Here is a 22,739-nt window from a genome sequence, read left to right on the forward strand (position 1 = left end):
CCGGCTCCCCGCACTAGGCGTTATGGGAGTCCCCAGGGTCCAGCATGCCCTGTTCCGACTCCCCGCACTAGCCCTGAGATGCGTGTCCTCAGCCCGGTACCTCCTGTTCCGGCACCACGCATCAGGCCTACGGTGCGTCCCCAGGGTCCAGCATGCCCTGTTGCTTCTCCCCGCACTAGCCCTGAGATGCGTGTCCTCAGCCCGGTACCTCCTGTTCCGGCACCACGCACCAGGCCTACGATGCGCTTCAGACGGCCAGAGTCTGCCGTCTGCCCAACGGGGCCTGAACTGTCCGTCTGCCCAACGCCGTCTGAACTGCCCGTCTGCCCAACGCCGTCAGAGCCTTCCGCCAGACAGGATCAGCCAGAGCCGTCTGCCAGACAGGATCAGCCAGAGCCTTCCGCCAGACAGGATCAGCCAGAGCCTTCCGCCAGACAGGATCAGCCAGAGCCTTCTGCCAGACAGGATCAGCCAGAGCCTTCTGCCAGACAGGATCAGCCAGAGCCTTCTGCCAGACAGGATCAGCCAGAGCCTTCTGCCAGACAGGATCAGCCAGATCCGTCAGTCGGCCATGAGCAGCCAGATCCGTCAGCCAGCCATGAGCAGCCAGATCCGTCAGCCAGCCATGAGCAGCCAGATCCGTCAGCCAGCCATGAGCCAGCCAGCCAGGATCCGCCATTTAGTCAGGTGCTGCCCCTTAGCTCGGTGTTGCTCCTTATCCTGGTGCTGTCCCTTATCCTGGTGCTGTCCCTTAGCCTGGTACTGCCCCTTAGTCCGGTACTGCCCCTTAGTCCGGTACTGCCCCGTAGTCCGGTACTGCCCCTTAGTCCGATGCTGCCCCTTAGTCCGGTGTTGCCCCTTAGTCCAGGTGGGGTTAGTTGGAGGGTGGTCATTGGGAGGAGGCTACCGAAGCAGGTTGTGACTGCGGTGGGGTGGGGATCACGACCGGGGCCAGAGCCGCCACCGGGGACAGACGCCCACCCAGACCCTCCCCTAGACTGTATGCTGGTGCGCCCGGAGTGCGCACCTTTAGGGGGGGGTACTGTCACACTCTGGCTCCAAGGACTGTGTGTTAGAGCCAGGGTGTATTTTATTTGGTGGTGTTGGGTTGGGTGAGTTTCATTTGTTTGTGTTTTTGGTGATTGGTTAATGACTCCCAATCGGAGGTAACGAGTGTCAGCTGTCGGCTCGTTATCTCTGATTGGGAGCCATATATATTCTGTGTGTTTTCTCCTGTGTTTTGTGGGTTATTGTTCCGTGTTCAGTCGTGTCACTGAGGACTTCATTATCGTCATTTGTTGTTTTTTCGTGGTTGCTTTATTTTATAAAGTCATCATGTTCACTCCACGCGCTGCGTATTGGTCCGCTCCTTCAGACGATCGTGACACAGAGTGTGCTAACGCAGTGAATAACTCAAACTTGGGGAGGAGGCTTCTGATGTTAACATGCAAGAAACCAAGGCTTTTACGGTTACAGAAGTCAACAAATGATAGCGCCTGGGGAGTAGGAGTGATACTGGGGGCTACAGGGCCTGGGTTAACCTCTACATCACCAGAGAAACAGAGGAGGAATAGAATAAGTATATGGCTAAAGGCTTTAAGAACTGGTCTTCTAGTGCGTTGGGTACAGAGAATAAAGGGGCAGATTTCCGGGCATTATAGAATAGATACAGGGCATTATGTACAGACAAGGATATGGAAGGATATGAGTACAGTGGAGGTACACCTAAGCATTGGGTAACGATGAAAGAGATAGCATCACTGGAGGTACTGATTGAACCGGTCTCTGCATGTATGGGGGGTGGGATAAAGAAGCTATCTGAGGCAGGTTGAGCGGGACTGGGGGCTTTACAGTGAAATAGTACATTAACAATTAACCCAAACAGCAATAGGCTAGGCATATTGACATGGGAGAGAGGCATAATGCAACCACAGGTGTTATTCGAAAGGGCTAAGACAACAACTGGTAATGGCGACGAAAGTTTGGGCTGAAGCTAAACAGATAAACAGGATGGGGTACCGTGTAAAGGAACAGTCCAGCGGGCATCAGATGTGTAGCTGAGTGATCATAAGGTCCAGTGAACAGCAATAGGTAAGTCCGGGAGCAGTTCGTAGGCTGCTACAGCACAGGCGAGCAGGAGGCACGGCTGTTGATTGCGTGTGCTAGCGGGCCGGTGCTAGCAGATGGATCTTCGTGGTCGTCGCAACGGGAAGCCTGTTGAAAACACATCAGACGATTACGTCGGCAGACCAGTCGTGATGGATCGGCGGGGCTCCGTGTCGACACTAGGAGGTCCCGTCCGGATGACAGAGAGGTGGATAGCCGGGAGATGGGCCTGGCTCGAGGCTAGCTCAAGGCTAACTGGTGCTAGCTTTGGGACAAGTGGTGATAGGTGGTGATTAGCCAACAACATCCATACGGCAGAAAATCCTAAATGCTCTGGGTCGATAGCACGCTGTTCAGACTGGCCGATAATTGTCCAGGCTTTTGATGGCTGGTAGGTAGTGCAGGCCACAGACAGTGGTGAAGACCGCTAACGGTGGCTAATAGCAATAGCAAGTAGCTAGTTAGCTGGCTAGTTTCAGCCGTGGGTTCTTGATAAAAGGTTGCTCTTTTGTGCTTTTGCCCCCTTTGATACACATACATTACACATTTCAGAAAAACCTCTAGCCATACCAGTGAGGTTCCTTTGTGTTCCAGTGAATGTCATTGCTCTTTTTTCCACATTGGGTGAGGCGGGTTGCAGGAAAGTATATTTAGTTAAGGATGGAAAGTGAGAGAGAGAAATATATACGGAAAAAAACAAAAAAACTGGCTATTTACACGATGACACAACATAATACACGACCGCACTGCTATGTCATCTTGGATTATGAAAAACTTAGTGTATGTAAACTTCTGACCTACTGCAATTGTGATACAGTGAATTATAAGTGAAATAATCTGCCTGTAAACAATTGTTGGAAAGATTACTTGTGTCATGCACAAGTAATCTTCCGACTTCAACTGTATGTAGAATCTCAGGAAATTAGCTTTAAAGCTGCAAACTTCTCTCTCGGCTCCATGGAGAAATGTATAGAATTGCAGGAAATTGGCTTCTAAAATGTAGCCTTGCAGATTGTGCTCATTGCCACGCCCCCTGCCACTCCCCCTATCGCATCCCCTGCCACGCCCACCAACTAAGCCCCTTTTCTTTTCCAGAAAAAAACCTGAAATAAAAGCGAGAGAGGGAGAGAGATGGGTAAAGCTCATGGGTTATGGTCGTCACTGCCTTCAACCTATTTCACTGATTCACTCTGACTTGTTCTGGAAATGAGAGAGGGGGTGTGAGAGAGACTATTAAGAGGAAATTGGCTTTCCTCTCTCATCCCAACCCTCATCCGCTTGTCAGTTGCCATATACTTACTGTCGGTGTGTTTGCCCCCCTCTGTGTGTGTGTGTGTGTGTGTGTGTGTGTTCTGTAGCGAGCAGAGTCGGCGTGAGCGTCGTAAGCTCAGCAGTAAGGACAGTAGCCGGTCAGAGAGGTCTGTCATCATCAACACCCCCGACGGGCCCACTCAGGCTTTCCCCACCCACAACAGCGAGCCCCTGCTGAAAGTTCCTACCTCTGTGGCTGGAGACGAGGCGCCAAGCCTCCAGGTAAGCTCCAACCCAACACATCAAAAGTCACACAAACCTTGGTTGAGAGGTTCAAAAAGCCCTGCACAGCTATACTGTACAATACAGAACCTGCTTACAGGAACCCTATACACAAGCAATCATCAGTCAACCAATGTCATTCTCTAAGTCAAGCAGAAGCTCTACAGGGACCCAGCTGTGAGTCCTGCACCATGCTGCTATAAACTCAAAAGCTGGGCCCATCACAATTGCCATGGTGACAGGGTCATAATCGCCATGGTGATCAGAGGCCAAATAGGTCAGAGGATTTGCATCTCTCCCTTTGGGCTTTGCGAAATACACTTCCCGTGTTTTGTTTCCGCGTGTGTATGTGTGTTTCTGTGCTGTGTGTGTTTAGTAATGTCATTCTATATGGAGCCGTTCTGTGTGTGAATCAGAATGTGGCTTTATTTGCAGTAAATGATCTTAAAACCACATAAGGTTATTATCTCTGGAAGCAAGGCTATGATATAACTGCTCTGACAATGGGGTGGTGATTTAGCTCTGTGCTATCGGAGCTAAAGTCAGCAGACAGACTGGCTAGAGGGAGAAGGATCAGGTGAGGGAGTGATGGATGGAGGGAGAGATAGGAGGAAGGTTATAGTGTGTTAGGATAGCTGTTACTCTGTCTTGCCTTGGGCTCCATTCACAGACTCTGACCTACTCTCTGTGGAAGGTCCTACATAAAATCTAAGTGTGTGTGTGGATGCATAGAGCATTTATGAGCTTGCACGTGCATGAATGGTCTGTAGCATGTAGTGCAGTACCAGCTACATCTCAGCTGCATTACCGAAGCATAGCTTACATTTGTATACATCTGCAAACAGTGTTTGGCTGTCCGTCCATCCACTTGTCTCATTCCATGTGTATTTATTGGGATGTTTGTATCAGCCTAGCGCAGCGTTTCCCAAACTCGGTCCTCGGGACCCCAAGGGGTGCACGTTTTAGTTTTTTGGTCTAGCACTACACCACTGATTCAAATGATCAAAGCTTGAGGATTAGTTGATTATTTGAATCAGCTGTGTAGTGTTAGGGCAAAAACCAAAACATGCACCCCTTGGGGTCCCGAGGACCGAGTTTGGGAAACCCTGGACTAGCGTGATGCTAACATTCCATTGTGACGTGCTGTGATTTTAAGCTTGTGGCTTACACACCTATTGTAATAATAATAATATTGTCTGCAGTGTAGTTCAGCCACTGTCTACTAACTAGTCATATTACATTACAGAGCAGTGCAATGATTCCAAATGACAGCCACCCATCCCTGCCACTGCTACTTAAGAGCACTGCTCTTTCAAATGGCAACGGCTAATGCTAATACGCTCTGGCACAGAGGAATTCACATAGGCTGAGATTAGCCTTAGCATGCAGCAAAAAATAAAACTCTGAGGAAAGCTGATATAGATCATCTTCAGCTTTTACATGCATGCCTATGATGTAAGGGTGTATGTGTGTTCGTGTCTGTGTGACTGTCTGTGTGCGTGTGTGGCTGTGCGCATGAGCTTGCGTGCGTGTCTGAAGTGTGGAGTGTCTCTGTGTGTGTGATTCATAGAGGTTGCCAACAATGGATGCCAGAGGTGTGCGAAGAATGTCATATGTCTGGGTGTTCTGTGGCATGGCACTGTTGTGTTGTACCTGGAGACTATGAGGTTGGCTTTGGCTGCTGTTCTTCACTGGCAGTGTGTCACATGATGCAGGACTGAGGCTTTTGGAAGTAGTGCAAGGTGATGGGAATGTCTTTGCTCTTTTGTGCTTTTGCCCCCTTTGATACACATATATTACACATTTCAGAAAAACCTCTAGCCATACCAGTGAGGTTCCTTTGTGTTCCAGTGAATGTCATTGCTCTTTTTTCCAGTATTCCCATGTGACACAGATGTCAGAATGACCTCCAATCATACCAGTGAGGCTCCTTTGTGTGTTGGGTTAGTAGATTACTGTGTCTGTGAGCGAAGTGAAGCCTGTTAGTCAGTCAGTGTTAGTGTGTGTTGTTGTGCTTTGTTATAGTGTGTAACAGGCCTAACCAGGGCTCTGAATAATCTATATTCACCGTCTGCCAGAAAAGAGGGCTGCCAAGCAGGTCTCTCTCTCTCTTCTCTCTCTCTCTCTCTCTCTCTCTCTCTCTCTCTCTCTCTCTCTCTCTCTCTCTCTCTCTCTCTCTCTCTCTCTCTCTCTCTCTCTCTCTCTCTCTCTCTCTCTCTCTCTCTCTCTCTCTCTCTCTCTCTCTCTCTCTCTCTCTCTCATTTCCTTCTCTGTTTCTCTCAGTGGAGTGTATTCATGGGTGCCAAGGGAAGCCAGACTCCCCCCCCCAAAAAAAAACAACATGTATCTTTCATCTCTCTGTGTTTCATATTTTTCCTTCAATTCGCAAGAGGCTGAATGTATCTCACTGGAGAAAGCGTCCGAGTGAGCGAAACAGCACACCTCTATATGTGTAGGCCATCTATCTGATGCTGTCTGGTCCAAAGAGTATGACATTGTTGCTGCCCGTAGCATTGTAGGAAAGGGAAGCCAGCGAGCATTTGGCCTCCCTTGATAAAGAAAATTATGAAATAATAGCCAATCAGCGTTGCGCTAAACTGAGTGAGCTCAACTGTGAATGGTCCTGGCACTCTAAAAGAAAGTGTCAAGGGAAGCCAGTTTGGATTTATTCTGACACTGGGTCTTCTTATTGTCTCGGCCTTTAAGCCTATATATCACAGTGGCAAGGCGTATGAACTAACAGGTTATAGAGCAAACAATGCAATTATCACAACATGTAGGTTGTAATATGAATTTTTTTTTCTGGCTTGCCAAATGATTTTACCCATGCACCGCTACTGCTTTCTCTGACTCTGTCTCTCTCTGTCACCTATGTCTGTCTCACTTTCTCTCTGTGTCTCTGTCCTTCTCTGTCCCCTCTTCTCTCCGTCTCTTTGCCTTTGTCTGTATGCCAGGGTAAACTCTGATTAGTGTTGAGTTCATCTGTGGGATTAAGCCACAGAGTCAGTCAGTGTAAATGGAGAGGGTTTAGCCTGCATTTGTTCTACCATTACTACACAGAGACTCATTAGTTGTATTTACCATGCTTTAAGGGGATGTTAGATTATATATAGCAAGGTTCCCCAACTGACGACCTGGGGGCCGAATTTGGCCCACGGGTATTTTTATTTGGCACCAGACCATAAAAAAAATGTATATCGTTTTTATTTGTATTTCTTTTCATTGTCATTGTTGGACAAAAAGACTGTAAATTTTTTTACTGGAAATCAGCTCCAACTGATTTTAGCTGTGGAAATCTGTTCCCAAGTATTCCCATACATAATAGAGAGATGTGATCGTTTACAATGTAAGCAAAGTTTGAAATGATTATGTTTAAGTCAAATATTATTTATGTTTGGCCTTCTTGCGGTCAATTTGCAGTCTATAAATTATTTGTAGTTATGTTCTGGCTTACCGACCATCTGCTCAAGAAAACAATCGGCCCGCGGCTAAATCTAGTTGATGATCCCTGATCTTTGACATTGAGAAGAGTGAGAGCACATTAAGATGTACATAACAATGGGAAAGTTAGGGGCCTGTCATGCCAAATAGTGTCCCACTGCCAAAAAGTGTCCCCCCCGCGTCACAATGGGATTCGATAACTTATTAGGGTCCGTTGCTATATCAACGGTGTGACGACATAATATGTCAAATTTGAGGTCATTACAGCCTAAATTAAGTTATTTTCATCCCCACTATGTAAGAATGATGGAGGCCACTGTGTTCTTGGGGATCATGCACTGTCAACTGTGGGACCTTATACAGTGGGGAAAAAAAGTATTTAGTCAGCCACCAATTGTGCAAGTTCTCCCACTTAAAAAGATGAGAGAGGCCTGTAATTTTCATCATAGGTACACGTCAACTATGACAGACAAAATGAGACATTTTTTTCCAGAAAATCACATTGTAGGATTTTTAATGAATTTATTTGCAAATGATGGTGGAAAATAAGTATTTGGTCAATAACAAAAGTTTCTCAATACTTTGTTATATACCCTTTGTTGGCAATGACACAGGTCAAACGTTTTCTGTAAGTCTTCACAAGGTTTTCACACACTGTTGCTGGTATTTTGGCCCATTCCTCCATGCAGATCTCCTCTAGAGCATTGATGTTTTGGGGCTGTCGCTGGGCAACACGGACTTTCAACTCCCTCCAAAGATTTTCTATGGGGTTGAGATCTGGAGACTGGCTAGGCCACTCCAGGACCTTGAAATGCTTCTTACGAAGCCACTCCTTTGTTGCCCGGGCGGTGTGTTTGGGATCATTGTCATGCTGAAAGACCCAGCCACGTTTCATCTTCAATGCCCTTGCTGATGGAAGGAGGTTTTCACTCAAAATCTCACGATACATGGGCCCATTCATTCTTTCCTTTACACAGATCAGTCGTCCTGGTCCCTTTGTAGAAAAACAGCCCCAAAGCATGATGTTTCCACCCCCATGCTTCACAGTAGGTATGGTGTTCTTTGGGTGCAACTCAGCATTCTTTGTCCTCCAAACACGACGAGTTGAGTTTTTACCAAAAAGTTATATTTTGGTTTCATCTGACCATATGACATTCTCCCAATCCTCTTCTGGACCATCCAAATGCACTCTAGCAAACTTCAGACGGGCCTGGACATGTACTGGCTAAAGCAGGGGGACACGTCTGGCACTGCAGGATTTGAGTCCCTGGCGGCGTAGTGTGTTACAACTAGCTTTGTTACTTTGGTCCCAGCTCTCTGCAGGTCATTCACTAGGTCCCCCCCGTGTGGTTCTGGGATTTTTGCTCACCGTTCTTGTGATCATTTTGACCCCACGGAGTGAGATCTTGCGTGGAGCCCCAGATCGAGGGAGATTATCAGTGGTCTTGTATGTCTTCCATTTCCTAATAATTGCTCCCACAGTTGATTTCTTCAAACCAAGCTGCTTACCTATTGCAGATTGAGTCGTCCCAGCCTGGTGCAGGTCTACAATTTTGTTTCTGGTGTCCTTTAACAGCTCTTTGGTCTTGGCCATAGTAGAGTTTGGAGTGTGACTGTTTGAGGTTGTGGACAGGTGTCTTTTATACTGATAACAAGTTCAAACAGGTGCCATTAATACAGGTAACGAGTGGAGGACAGAGGAGCCTCTTAAAGAAGAAGTTACAGGTCTGTGAGAGCCAGAAATCTTGCTTGTTTGTAGGTGACCAAATACTTATTTTCCACCATAATTTGCAAATAAATTCATAAAAAATCCTACAATGTGATTTTCTGGAATTTTTTTCCTCAATTTGTCTGTCATAGTTGACGTGTACCTAAGATGAAAATTACAGGCCTCTCTCATCTTTTTAAGTGGGAGAACTTGCACAATTGGTGGCTGACTAAATACTTTTTTCCACCACTGTATCATACCGTATACCACGGGCATGACAAATAATTTATTTTTACTTTTCTAATTACGTTGGTAGCCAATTTATAATAGCAATAAGGCACCTCGGGGGTTTGTGGTATATGGCCAATATACCACGGCTACGGGCTGTTCTTAGGCACGACGCAACGCAGAGCCTTATTGCTTAATTATATTACCCAATTTCTGATTTTTCACATGCCTTTGTTATTTTTTCCTGCATAAGTAAAATCAGGATTATGCCTCTACTGCCATTAATTCCAATTAGACTGGTTTGGATTTCTCCCTGACCAATATGGCTGCCATTTTCACCCCATTCTGGAACTTTGAGGGTTCATGACATAGTCCCTCTAGTAATTTAATATGATTTCTATAGACCTTTTCAACTGTCAAAACTAACTTGTTCTATTTGCAAGCGCATCAAGAGGTACCCCAGTAAACATCCAGTGCTGCAGCATGCCATAATTGCTAACTAGCAAGTTAGTTGGCTAGCTAGCACAAAATGATTAGCTCATATTTCTTGATCTAACCAAAAGATTGAACAAATGAATTATATACACACATTTACTTGTAGGTACCAGATCCACTAAACAAAATCATCAGACAATGTTTATTTCCCGTTTATTATCTGTTTACTTTGGTGGTGTTACATTTGGCTAGCACAACATTTTATCAGAGCTAGCGTTATGTGAAGCGAGAAAGATCAGTTTACCTTGTTAGCCAGCTAGATAGAATCTCTCTCACGACAACCAACAATATAACTAAACTAAATGTACGAGTTCAATGTTTGACTGCCACATTGTTTACATCAAACGTTAGCTAGCAGCAGTTATTACCCCACTATCAACCTCTCTCCCCCTCACTAATATGTCACTCCTACCTCTTCGTCTGCTTCCAGTTCCTCCAAAACGCAACTATATTTTACATTGGTGTATCGCCCACTTAGTTTCAATTAATAAACATACTGCAGTTTTAATGAACCTCTTGCTTGTGCTAGGCATGTATTATCGACCTCAAGTTACGAGACCAAGCTAATGGTTTGTTTACATGTAGTAAAGCTTATAATACAAATGCTAGCGCTGACACCGTGTGGTGATAATGTTGAACTGCATATTCATTACACCAGGATGATACATTACATGAAGCAAACAAATTGGACATTTATTTTGAAATTAAATCAAATGAACCTTGAAATATTCCTTTCTGCCCACCCTATTTGCTAATAATGTCTCTCCTGACCATGTCATCCTTATTAAGGCCTACCTTCATGACAATGGTAGGGCTTGCGCTAATCCATTTCATGGCCTTCCGAGTGGCGCAGTGGTCACAGTGCTAGCTGTGCCACTAGAGATCCTGGTTCAAATCCAGGCTCTGTTGTAGCCGGCCGCGACCGGGAGACCCATGGGGCGGCGCACAATTGGCCCAGCGTCATCCAGGGTAGGGGATGGAATGGCCGGCAGGGATGTAGCTCAGTTGGTAGAACATGGCGTTTGCAACGCCAGGGTTGTGGGTTCGATTCCCACGTGGGGGTATGAAAAAAAAAAAATATTATGTATGCACTCACTAACTGGATAAGAGCGTCTGCTAAATGACTAAAATGTAAATGTAATGATGGCATGTAGAGCATGTCAAAGTCAAATCTAGTATACTTTTTTATTTTTATTTATTTTTTATTTCACCTTTATTTAACCAGGTAAGCCAGTTGAGAACAGGTTCTCATTTACAACTGCGACCTGGCCAAGATAAAGCAAAGCAGTGCAATAAAAACAACACAGAGTTACATATGGGGTAAAAAACAAAGTCAAAAATACAACAGAAAATATATATACAGTGTGTGCAAATGTAGCAAGTTATGGAGGTAAGGCAATAAATAGGCTATAGTGCAGAATAATTACAATAGTATTAACACTGGAATGCTAGATGTGCAAGAGATTATGTGCAAATAGAGATACTGGGGTGCAAAAGAGCAAAATAAATAACAATATAGGGATGAGGTAGTTGGGTGGGCTAATTATAGCTCCCTAAGAGTTTGACGAACGGGTCCGTGAACGCGATTCCAGATATATTTACCTCTGAATAAACTGCCTTTATTACACCATATCCACATCCAGTAAACTTGTGATTATCAACACTAACCTCATCGTTGTGGCGGCGGACAGCTAGCCTGTATCCCTCGTCATCCAGTTGAGTGAGTGGCAATGTCTTTTTTCGTTCGTACCAATTTTTGGAAAATCCTCGGGTGTAGGACTTTCCGCCTTTAGTAGAAACCTGTTGAATTATTAAATTTGGTCTGGGAGGTCCTAATTGTTTCGTTGCCAATTTATCTTCATTTGTTCGCCGACAAAAAGGAATTTCTTTCAAACAATCCACTCTTTTCTCAGTTACGTTCATGGTTACGTAACGTATGACGAAAGCGCGTAAGTGCAAGCCCACAGACACCCATTGAGATTGTATTGAAGGCTCTGAAATTTGAAAAAAATAGATTTTACATGGGAGTCTATGACAGAAGTTCTGGGCGATTTTCAATCTGACTGAAATCGCCCCAAAAGGGGGTGGAGCCATTTGAAGCACGACTTTAGCCTGATTCGACATTTAGTGGCAGTGTGGCACTGTGGCAGATCAGACGTATAGATTACAACACTGATAACTACTGTTGCCGTGATATAATTGATTAGAAAAAAAATCCCTTCCTTTTCCCGTTTGGCAGTGCGTCGCCCATATCGCCCTATTGAACAGGCCGTCCCTGGTTACAGCCTTATTCTAAACTTGATTAAATTGTTTTTTTTCCTCATCAATCTACACACAATACCCCATAATGTCGAAGCAAAACGTTCTTTCATACATTTGTGCAAATTTATGTAAATGTGATATTTCAGTTTTAATTTTTTTCTAAGTATTCAGACCCTTTACTCAGTACTTTGTTTAAGGAACTGGCAGCGATTACAGCCTCGAGTCTTCTTGGGTATGACGCTACAAGCTTGGCACACCTGTATTTGGGGAGTTTATCCCATTGTTCTCTGCAGAACCTCTCAAGCTCTGTCAGGTTGGATGGGGAGCGTCGCTGCACAGCTATTGTCAGGTCTCTCCAGAGATCGGGTTCAAGTCCGGCCTCTGGCTGGGCCACTCAAAGACATTCAGAGACTTGTCCCGAAGCCACTAATGCGTTGTCTTGGCTGTGTGCTTAGGGTCGTTGTCCTGTTAGAAGGTGAACCTTCGCCCCAGTCTGAGGTCCTGAGCGCTCTGGAGCATGTTTTCATCAAGGATCTCTCTGTACTTTGCTCCGTTCATCTTTCCCTCGATCCTGACTGGTCGACCAGTCCCTGCCGCTGAAAAACATCCCCACAGCATGATGCTGCCACCACCATGCTTCAACATAGGGATGGTGCCAGGTTTCCTCCAGACGTGACGCTTGAAGTTCAATATTGTTTTCATCAGACCAGAATAACTTGTTTATCATGGTCTGAGAGTCCTTTAGGTGCCTTTTGGCAAACTCCAAGTGGGCTGTCATGTGCCTTTTACTGAGGAGTGGCTTCAGTCTGGCCACTACCTTAAAGGCCTGATTGGTGGCGTGCTGCAGAGATGGTTGTCCTTCTGGAAGGTTGTCCCATCTCCACAGAGAAACGCTGGAGCTCTTTCAGAGTGACCATTGGGTTCTTGGTCACCTCCCTGACCAAGGTCCTTCTCCCCCGATTTCTCAGTTTGGCCAGGCGGCCAGCTATAGGAAGAGTCTTGGTGGTTCCAAACTTCTTCCATTTAAGAATGATTGAGGCCACTGTGTTCTTGGGGACCTTCAATGCTGCAGACATTTTATTGATACCCTTCCCGAGATCTGTGCCTCGACACAATCCTGTCTTGGAGCTCTACGGACAATTCCTTCGACCTCATGGCTTGGTTTTTGCTCTGACATGCACTGTCAACTGTGGGACCTTATATAGACGTGTGTGAGTGTGCCTTTCCAAATCATGTCCAATCAATTGAATTTACCACAGGTGGAATCAAGTTGTAGAAACAGCTCAAGGATGATCAATGGAAACAGGATGCACCTGAGCTCAATTTCAAGTCTCATAGCAAATGTTCTGAATACATGTTTATTTTTTATACATTTGCAAACATTTCTAAAAACCTGTTTTAGCTTTGTCATTATGGGGTATTGTGTGTAGATTTGATGAGGAAAAAAATACATTTAAGCAATTTTAGAATAAGACTGTAACATAACAAAACGTGGAAAAGGGGAAGGGGTCTGAATACTTTCCGAAATGCACTGTAGGCCTTCCTCAGCGCTCAGGAAACAATTGAAAAACTACTGCCCAGTACTGGGCGCAAACTCGGGATGCTCAGAGCCGAAGTGCCCTGCTCAGACCACTGCGCCACCACAGTTCACAATGCTCTAGCAAGCCGTGAGAATACTTGATGGTAATAGCGCATCGTTTTTTAATTATTTAGTTTTAAGCCTTCCCCAAACCATTGCCCTAACCTTAACCACTTGGAGTTAATGCATTAACTGTTAACATTTGAGTTGCTTCTGTTTTAACCCTGTAACCACACAGAATGATTGCATCAAAAATAATGTTCATCCATAAAACGTCAAATTCCGGAGGGAAACTATCAGATCGTGTTGCCTCACCACCATTTAACATCAAACCACAGAGGGTTATAAAGCTGCTTTTACTCAGCAATCACAATGAGGATTTCTCTCTCCCCTTATTTCTCTACGTCTCTCTCCCAGTGTAATTTCCTAATGGCATGTCAGGTGGTGTGTCCATCTGTCAAGGGATGAAGTTTTAGGGGTGTCGTGTGGGTTAGTGTTTGCTATGTAAGTGTATGCATGCTTGTGTGGGCTGACACAAGAAGAGGGGCTGTGGTATTCCAATCCACGCACACACACTCTCTGTTCCCAGCTCCTTACCTGACAGAGAGAGAAAGCGAGAAAGGGAAAAAATTAACAGAGAAATAAATAGCTGAATAATTGAAAGTAAGAGAAATGCTCTCTTCAGCAGACAGGTATTTTAATCAGTGTCTCGCTGTGCTCTTTGCTCCTCAGGCACATTTATGATAAACTGCATCCTGAGCTGGGAGATGAGATTTGACTCTAATTTGCAATGATAGGCCTGCATAACATCAGCCGTGTGTGTGTGTCATCCCTACCTGGTCATGATGAGCAGTCTGACTGTGTGGATCAGTGGGGAGCTGAAAGCCTGTCACGGTAACACAGAACTCCAGTAAAACCAAAGGCCTCCTTTAATAGAATGATGGATGAGATGTTTGCAATAAATCTCAAGGGATTTAGTCAGTGTGTCTCCAGTCTGTCTGGCTTTGTATATGCAAGGGACATAGACTGGAATCACACCAGAATGTGTATCTACCAGTGTGTGTTTGTCACTTTGGCTTGTCTCTCTCATACCATCCCTCCACAGAGTATTTCTGTCCTTTTCTATCTTACTATTTTCACCTCTCTCTTTCTCAACCTCTCTTTTCTGGATGTGTCCGTGCTATCAGTCAGAGATGATCAACAATATGCTAAGTTTTAATATCTTTCCATCTCCTCTCTCCCTATGTCCTCTCTTATCTCTCTCTTTTTCTCTCATCTCCCGCTCCTTTCTCCATCTTTCCTCTCTTTCCCTCCCTCCCCTCTCTCTCTCTCTCTTTCTCTTTCTCAGGATGATAACTGGGGGGAGACCACCACGGCGGTAACCGGCACCTCAGAGCTCAGTCTATCCCAGGAGGAGGTGGTTGGTCTGTGGAAGGGACCGGAGGACGGTCAGGGGCAGGGATGTCGGAGCTACACTCCCCTGGTTCTGGGCTTCTGTGTGGGGCTACTGGTCCTGGCCACCCCCCTGGCATTCCTGGTCCTCCCGGCAGTGCTGTGGCCGGCTAGGCTGCAGGCCTGTGGCTCTGCCTGTGAGGGCCTCTTCCTCTCTGTGTCCTGTAAACTCCTCATTCTTCTGCTTGCTGTTTGGGCTATCTTCCTGCGCCAGGCCAGTGCCAGCCTGCCCAGAGTGTGTGTGTACCGTGCTCTCCTGGCCACGCTCACACTACTACTCACACTCTCCTACTGGTTGTTCTATGGGGTCCGCATCCTCGACTCACAGGTGTGTATGATTCATAATTGTGCGCGTGCGTGTGTGTGTGTGTGTGTGTGTGTGTGTGTTAATCCTGTGTTGTGTATTCTCCAGGATGAGGACTACCAAGGTATCGTCCAGTTTGCTGTGTCTCTGGTGGACTCTCTGCTGTTTGTCCACTACCTGGCCATCGTACTGCTGGAGATCAGACATCTCCAGCCCTGCTATAGCCTGTGTGTTATACGCTCCACTGACGGAGAGACACGCTGCTACAACCTGGGACAGCTCAGGTAATACACACACACAAGCACACAACAATCTCTTGCTAAAATGGTGCTGCTAACCGTAGCGACGTCATTCTTCTACCAGCAATATGAAGATTAAGATCACTTTATTCACATTAAGGTCCAACCGAAATGTTACTTCCACTTGAACTCAGTCTGTCTGTATACAACAAGGAGGGAACTGAATGGTGTGGCCCTGATGAATTGAGAAACCTTGTTGTGTCCCCTGATGCCACTAAGCAGAAGCCAGTCAGCTGATCAATCAGATAGCAGAAACATTTACAGACAATCAGACTATTAGAGAATGCCTTTAGAATGCCCCCCCACACACACACACACACACACAAACACACGCGCGCACACACACATACAGTACAAGCTCACACACAGTACACACACACACCCGACTGCCCTGTTGAACTGTGGGTAATTGGAGACTCATGTTCAGGGGGAAGCGTGGCAGTAATTTACTTACTAAATCACCCAGAATGCTCCAGTCCAGTCCTTTCGCTCTAGGGTGCTATTCTGGGAATTAGGTGGGCTGGGCCTAAGAAAGGGGGGCTTTGATACAGTATGATGAATTTACCTTCCAGACACTGATCTACAGTCAGATTTGGCATTTTCTTCATAACTGTTCAGGATTTATGGAGAGTAAACTGATCTTAGATCTGTGCCTTAGGACAACTTCTACCCAGAGCTGTTTCTCTTATCAAAAGCATATGGTTTAAAGGCCCAGTGCAATCAAAAACATGATTTTCCTGTGTTTTATATATATTTCCACACTATGAGGTTGGAATAATACTGTTAAATTGTGAAAATTATGAGAATGCCCTTTGGGCCTTCCATGGTGAAATTGCTCTTAATTGTTACCCAGAAATGATTTGATATTGAGATAAAAACGGCTGCATTGGACATTAAATATTCTCAACAGTACTTCTGAAGTATCAGACACTGCTGCAGAAATTAGGGATGGGGGTTTGAAAAAAAATCATTAATTCAATGATTTCATGAATTTTTGTCGGATATTCAAAAAACATTTAGTTTTTTTTATACTTTAAAACTTTTTTTAAAAGAGAGGCTGGCACTCTATTGCTGCAGCTGCGGATGGGGCAGTGTGTGAGATGGGAGCGAGCAGACAGCGTGAGGGACGCCAAGGCAACTCGGCTACAGCCAAGACTAGCCAACTTGTAGCAGCCACAACGTTATTTATCATCCCATATAACAGTGTCTGTCTTGACTGGAGTGGTCTAGAGAAGCTAACAAGCTAAGCTAGCCAGCTATAGCTAGCCAGGCTAATTGAGGCCACATGCTTCGCTTTCTCCCAAACCCCATTCAGATAAAATAGCCTACCTGTTGGTTGGTCATTGTAGCTACTCCTTCTCATTTCGCTAACTTTTAATTATTTAATTTTATTCAATTTTGCATTGCATAAGTGAACTCTCACTCCACTACACATTGAGCCTCTTTGTCGCTTTGATTGGCCAACATCAACAAAAAGCTACACACATGAAGGCTACCGGTCTATTTATGGGGCGCTCTGTGCACCTTGTTATTTTATGAAATTAATCATTTGAATGAATACTCACACAAGTATTTGAATACTAACGTCCGTCAGATATTTGAATAACCGTGCTGATCCCTAGCAGAAAGGTTAGCTAAGTGTACATAGATTTGACCAGGCATTGATACAGTATATGTGTGGTTCTATCTCTCTAAGCTGCCTCACCTCTAGCCTCTCTGTCTGATACTGACTGATCTCCTGTAGAAAGGCCTGAGACTGGAGGACAGTTGAAAGCAGGGAACGCTGTATAACGTAGCCCTGGTCTGCAGTAGTCTGGTCTGGGGGAGTAGTGTAGATATGAGGCATGCTGCTCAGTAAGAGCTATTTATCAGGTGAATCAAATTAGCAGGGACAATAATGGACTTATTTTCTGACCTTCTTTTATAATAGATCTATCTGTTTTCTCTCCCCTCCTACCCCTTTATGGCCTTTTCGCTCTCGCTCTCTCGCTCTCTCTGTCTCTGTCTCTGTCTCTGTCTGTCTCAGTGTTCAGAGGGCAGCTCTGTCTCTGCTAGAGTTCTACTACAGAGACTTCCCTCTTCATAACCCCGCCCTTCTCTCCGCCTCCAAGCACCGTGCCGCCAAGCATCTGGCCGGCCTCAAGGTCTACATCGTGGATGGTTAGTACAGCTACAGATTCTGTGTTTCTTCAATGGTTTTCTTCAATGGTTACGTTTGATTTGTGTCCCTGTATGTGTCATCCAACTTCCAATCATCTCTCTTTTCCTCTTTGTAATTGCATCTTAAAGTGCAACTCTGTCTCTTTCATTCTTTCTCTTTCTCGCTCTACCTGTCTCTCCATTCTCTCAGCTGTCTGTCCACCGTATTTGTCTATGTACAGTGGGGGAAAAAAGTATTTAGTCAGCCACCAATTGTGCAAGTTCTCCCACTTAAAAAGATGAGAGAGGCCTGTAATTTTCATCATTTTTTCCAGAAAATCACATTGTAGGATTTTTAATGAATTTATTTGCAAATTATGGTGGAAAATAAGTATTTGGTCAATAACAAAAGTTTCTCAATACTTTGTTATATACCCTTTGTTGGCAATGACACAGGTCAAACGTTTTCTGTAAGTCTTCACAAGGTTTTCACACACTGTTGCTGGTATTTTGGCCCATTCCTCCATGCAGATCTCCTCTAGAGCAGTGATGTTTTGGGGCTGTCGCTGGGCAACACAGACTTTCAACTCCCTCCAAATATTTTCTATGGGGTTGAGATCTGGAGACTGGCTAGGCCACTCCAGGACCTTGAAATGCTTCTTACGAAGCCACTCCTTCGTTGCCCGGGAGGTGTGTTTGGGATCATTGTCATGCTGAAAGACCCAGCCACGTTTCATATTCAATGCCCTTGCTGATGGAAGGAGGTTTTCACTCAAAATCTCACGATACATGGCCCCATTCATTCTTTCCTTTACACGGATCAGTCGTCCTGGTCCCTTTGCAGAAAAACAGCCACAAAGCATGATGTTTCCACCCCATGCTTCGCAGTAGGTATGGTGTTCTTTGGATGCAACTCAGCATTCTTTGTCCTCCAAACACGACGAGTTGAGTTTCTACCAAAAAGTTCTATTTTGGTTTCATCTGACCATATGACATTCTCCCAATCCTCTTCTGGATCATCCAAATGCACTCTAGCAAACTTCAGACGGGCCTGGACATGTACTGGCTTAAGCAGGGGGACACGTCTGGCACTGCAGGATTTGAGTCCCTGGCGGCGTAGTGTGTTACTGATGGTAGGCTTTGTTACTTTGGTCCCAGCTCTCTGCAGGTCATTCACTAGGTCCCCCCCGTGTGATTCTGGGATTTTTGCTCACCGTTCTTGTGATCATTTTGACCCCACGGGGTGAGATCTTGCGTGGAGCCCCAGATCGAGGGAGATTATCAGTGGTCTTGTATGTCTTCCATTTCCTAATAATTGCTCCCACAGTTGATTTCTTCAAACCAAGCTGCTTACCTATTGCAGATTCAGTCTTCCCAGCCTGGTGCAGGTCTACAATTTTGTTTCTGGTGTCCTTTGACAGCTCTTTGGTCTTGGCCATAGTGGAGTTTGGAGTGTGACTGTTTGAGGTTGTGGACATGTGTCTTTTATACTGATAACAAGTTCAAACAGGTGCCATTAATACAGGTAACGAGTGGAGGACAGAGGAGCCTCTTAAAGAAGAAGTTACAGGTCTGTGAGAGCCAGAAATCTTGCTTGTTTGTAGGTGACCAAATACTTATTTTCCACCATAATTTGCAAATAAATTCATTAAAAATCCTACAAATTGATTTTCTGGATTTTTTTTCCTCAATTTGTCTGTCATAGTTGACGTGTACCTATGATGAAAATTACAGGCCTCTCTCATCTTTGTAAGTGGGAGAACTTGCACAATTGGTGGCTGACTAAATACTTTTTTCCCCCACTGTATGTGCTTCGTTGTGATGCTATCTCTCTATCTACTCTCCCATGCCACCCTAAGCAATGTTTAAAGCTAAACTGAGAGCTTACCTTTTGGAATATGACAGTAAGTAAAGCTGGGTAAAGATCTCTTCTGTGTGTCCACACACTTTTCACTAGTGTACACTACTAACCTAGTGTACACTACTAACCTCACTCATCACTTCCCTTCCCTCACCCACAATGTTTGCACTGCTTCTATGCATGCACACACAGATACATACCAATCTAACCACTTCTTTCATTCACCAGATATGCTACACACACACACACACACACACACACACAGGCACCGACTGCCCCTGGAGGCCTTGGGTGTTCCCAACTCAGTGCGAGACCACTTTTATGGTTCTTCTCTATGGTCTTTGTTGTGGAGTTTGGTAGAGGAGTATGCTGGTACGGTGTCCTCACAGAACCCTCCCACCCTCCCCTTGTCAAAGTATGGGATGGGTGATGGGATGGGGAGGGAGGGCTTCAGAGGGTTTGGCATTTCAGCCTTTCAATAATTCATCACAGTAACTTACTCTGCACATTCCCCTGCAATCTCTCTCTTTCTTTCTCTCTTTCTCTACCCTACCCCTCTTGCTCTCTAATTCTCTACCCTACCTCTCTCATTCTCTACCCTACCTCTCTTTCTCTACCCTACCTCTCTCATTCTCTACCCTACCTCTCTTTCTCTACCCTACCTATCTTTCTCTACCCTACCTCTCTCATTCTCTACCCTACCTCTCTCTTTCTCTACCCTTCCTCTACCCTTCCTCTCTAATTCTCTACCCTACCTCTCTCATTCTCTACCCTACCTCTCTCATTATCTACCCTACCTCTCTTTCTCTACCCTACCTCTCTTTCTCTACCCTACCTCTAATTCTCTACCCTACCTCTCTAATTCTCTACCCTACCTCTCTCATTCTCTACCCTACCTCTCTTTCTCTACCCTACCTCTCTCATTCTCTACCCTACCTCTCTTTCTCTACCCTACCTATCTTTCTCTACCCTACCTCTCTCATTCTCTACCCTACCTCTCTCATTCTCTACCCTACCTCTTTCTCTACCCTTCCTCTCTAATTATCTACCCCACCTCTCTCATTCTCTACCCTACCTCTCTCATTCTCTACCCTACCTCTCTTTCTCTACCCTACCTCTCTTTCTCTACCCTACCTCTCTTTCTCTACCCTACCTCTAATTCTCTACCCTACCTCTCTTTCTCTACCCTACCTCTCATTCTCTACCCGACCTCTCTTTCTCTACCCTACCTCTCATTCTCTACCCGACCTCTCTTTCTCTACCCTACCTCTCTTTCTCTACCCTACCTCTCTCTCTTTCACTCACTCTATCTATCTTTATCACTTTCACTCTCCTCTCTCTCTCATCTCTCTTTCTCTACCCTACCTCTCTACCTATCTTTATCACTTTCTCCTCTCTCCTCTCTGTCTGTCTCTCTCTCTCCGTCTGTCTCTCTTTCTCTCTCTCTCTCTCTGTCTCTGTCTCTGTCTGTCTCGCGCTCTCTCGCTCTCTCCTTCTCTGAGTGTGTTCTCCAGTCAAGTCAGAAGTTGAAGTGTTTCTGTAGGCAAGCAAAGTGGGTCTTTAGGGCTGCTAGTGTTTTTAAACAGCCCACATCTTTCCACTCCAGATCTGCCCTAATGGAACTCACCCATATTTATTTTGGGCGATTTAGAAAGAATAGGAATGCAGAACATTTCATAAAACATGTATTTTTCAAACGGAAACAGGCTGTGCTAAACAAGCGTGTGCTTCGTTCACCCTTACACACATACACATGCGCGCACACACACACACATACACACCTTGGTGTTAATGATTAATTGATTCATCTCTCTTGACCTGTATCTGCCGGGGTTACTGTACTGAACTCCCCTCATACCCACATATCGCTCATGAATATGGACCAGATTCCACTACTCCATATTCATATATCCCAGGAACCCTTATTTATGCTTTTACTACTTCTGGGTTAGTTATTGGTATTCACCATAGAGAGATGTGAATTATATAATCAAACTGGTATTATTGTATTTTATTTGATGAATATGTACTAGCCTGGTAGCCAGATGTGTTAGTTTCTGCTTTAGCTAACTCTGTTGTTATTTGGCAGATGGCTAAACCATATAATCAGCTGTGACTACCAAGCTGAATATTTCATCAGTCTCACAGTGAAAGGATTTGAACTGTAAAACTGCCTGATGAGATTTTTAGATTTAGAATCCTCACTGAGATCTGTGTTTCCCCCGGGTTGATATGCTGATTGGGCCACACAGTGACCTTCCGATTATGCCTCTGTGCTTCCTGTTCGTAGGCCCAGGGAACCCGGCGGGGCCGGCAGAGGTGTCGGGGGGACTGCAGGTGGGGGGTAAGTCTCGGGCCATGATCTCTGCAGCAGCCAGGCACAGAGACACCACTCACAACGAGCTTTACTACGAAGAGGCAGACTATGACCGACGGGTCCGCAAACGCAGAGCCAGGTGAGAGAAAGAGAGTGCAAGAAAGAAGGATGAAAGATACATAGGTACAGTGCCTTCAGAAAGTATTCATACCCCTTGACTAATTCCACATTGTTGTTACCTGAATTCAAAATGGATTAAATCATTTTTTTTCACCCATCTACACACAATACCCCATAACAACAAAGTGAAAACATGTTTTTAGAAATCATAGCAAATGTATTGAAAATGAAAACAGCAATATCTCATTTAGATACGTTTTGACACCCCTGAGTCAATACATGTTTCAGCTGTGAGTCTTTCTGGGTACGTTTTTAGGAGCTTTGTACACCTGGATTGTACAATATTTGTACATTTATTTTTATATTCTTCAAGCTCTGTCAAGTTGGTTGTTGATCATTGCCATAGATTTTCAAGCCAATTTAAGTCAAAATTGTAACTAGGCCAGTCATTCAATGTCGTCTTGGTAAGCCACTCCAGTGTATATTTGGCCTTGCGTTTGAGGTTATTGTCCTGCTGAAAGGTGAATTTGTCTCCCAGTGTCTGTTGGAAAGCAGACTGAACCAAGTTTTTCTCTAGGATTTTGCCTGTGCTTAGCTCTATTCTGTTTGTTTTTGTCCTAAAACACTCCCTAGTCCTTGCCGATGACAAGCATACCCATAACATGATGCAGCCACCACCATGCTTGAAGATATGAAGAGTGGTACTCAGTAATGTGTTGTGTTGGATTTTCCCCAAACAACGTTTTGTGTTCAGGACATAAAATCCAATTATTTGCATATTTTTTTTGCAGTTTTACTTTAGTACGTTGTTTCAAACAGGATGTATGTTTTGGAATATTTGTATTCTGTACATGCTTCCTTCTTTTCACTCTGTGTCATTTAGGTTAGTATTGTG

General features: G+C 45.0%; 1 protein-coding gene across 4 annotated transcripts in view; it reads left to right on the top strand.

Moving 5' to 3' along the window:
* LOC121536274 (vang-like protein 1) overlaps nt 1-22,739 on the top strand; it is a 44,440-nt gene that overhangs the window by 19,591 nt on the left and 2,110 nt on the right. For all 4 annotated transcript variants that reach the window (XM_041843540.2, XM_041843542.2, XM_041843539.2 and 1 more), the window contains 5 exons: nt 3,465-3,639; nt 14,701-15,132; nt 15,217-15,392; nt 17,434-17,567; nt 21,698-21,863. In XM_041843540.2, coding sequence (XP_041699474.2) covers nt 3,465-3,639; nt 14,701-15,132; nt 15,217-15,392; nt 17,434-17,567; nt 21,698-21,863 — 1,083 coding nt within the window. The remainder of the gene's footprint in view (nt 1-3,464; nt 3,640-14,700; nt 15,133-15,216; nt 15,393-17,433; nt 17,568-21,697; nt 21,864-22,739) is intronic.

The sequence above is a fragment of the Coregonus clupeaformis genome, chromosome 23 (genome assembly GCF_020615455.1).
Source record: "Coregonus clupeaformis isolate EN_2021a chromosome 23, ASM2061545v1, whole genome shotgun sequence".
NCBI lineage: Eukaryota > Metazoa > Chordata > Actinopteri > Salmoniformes > Salmonidae > Coregonus > Coregonus clupeaformis.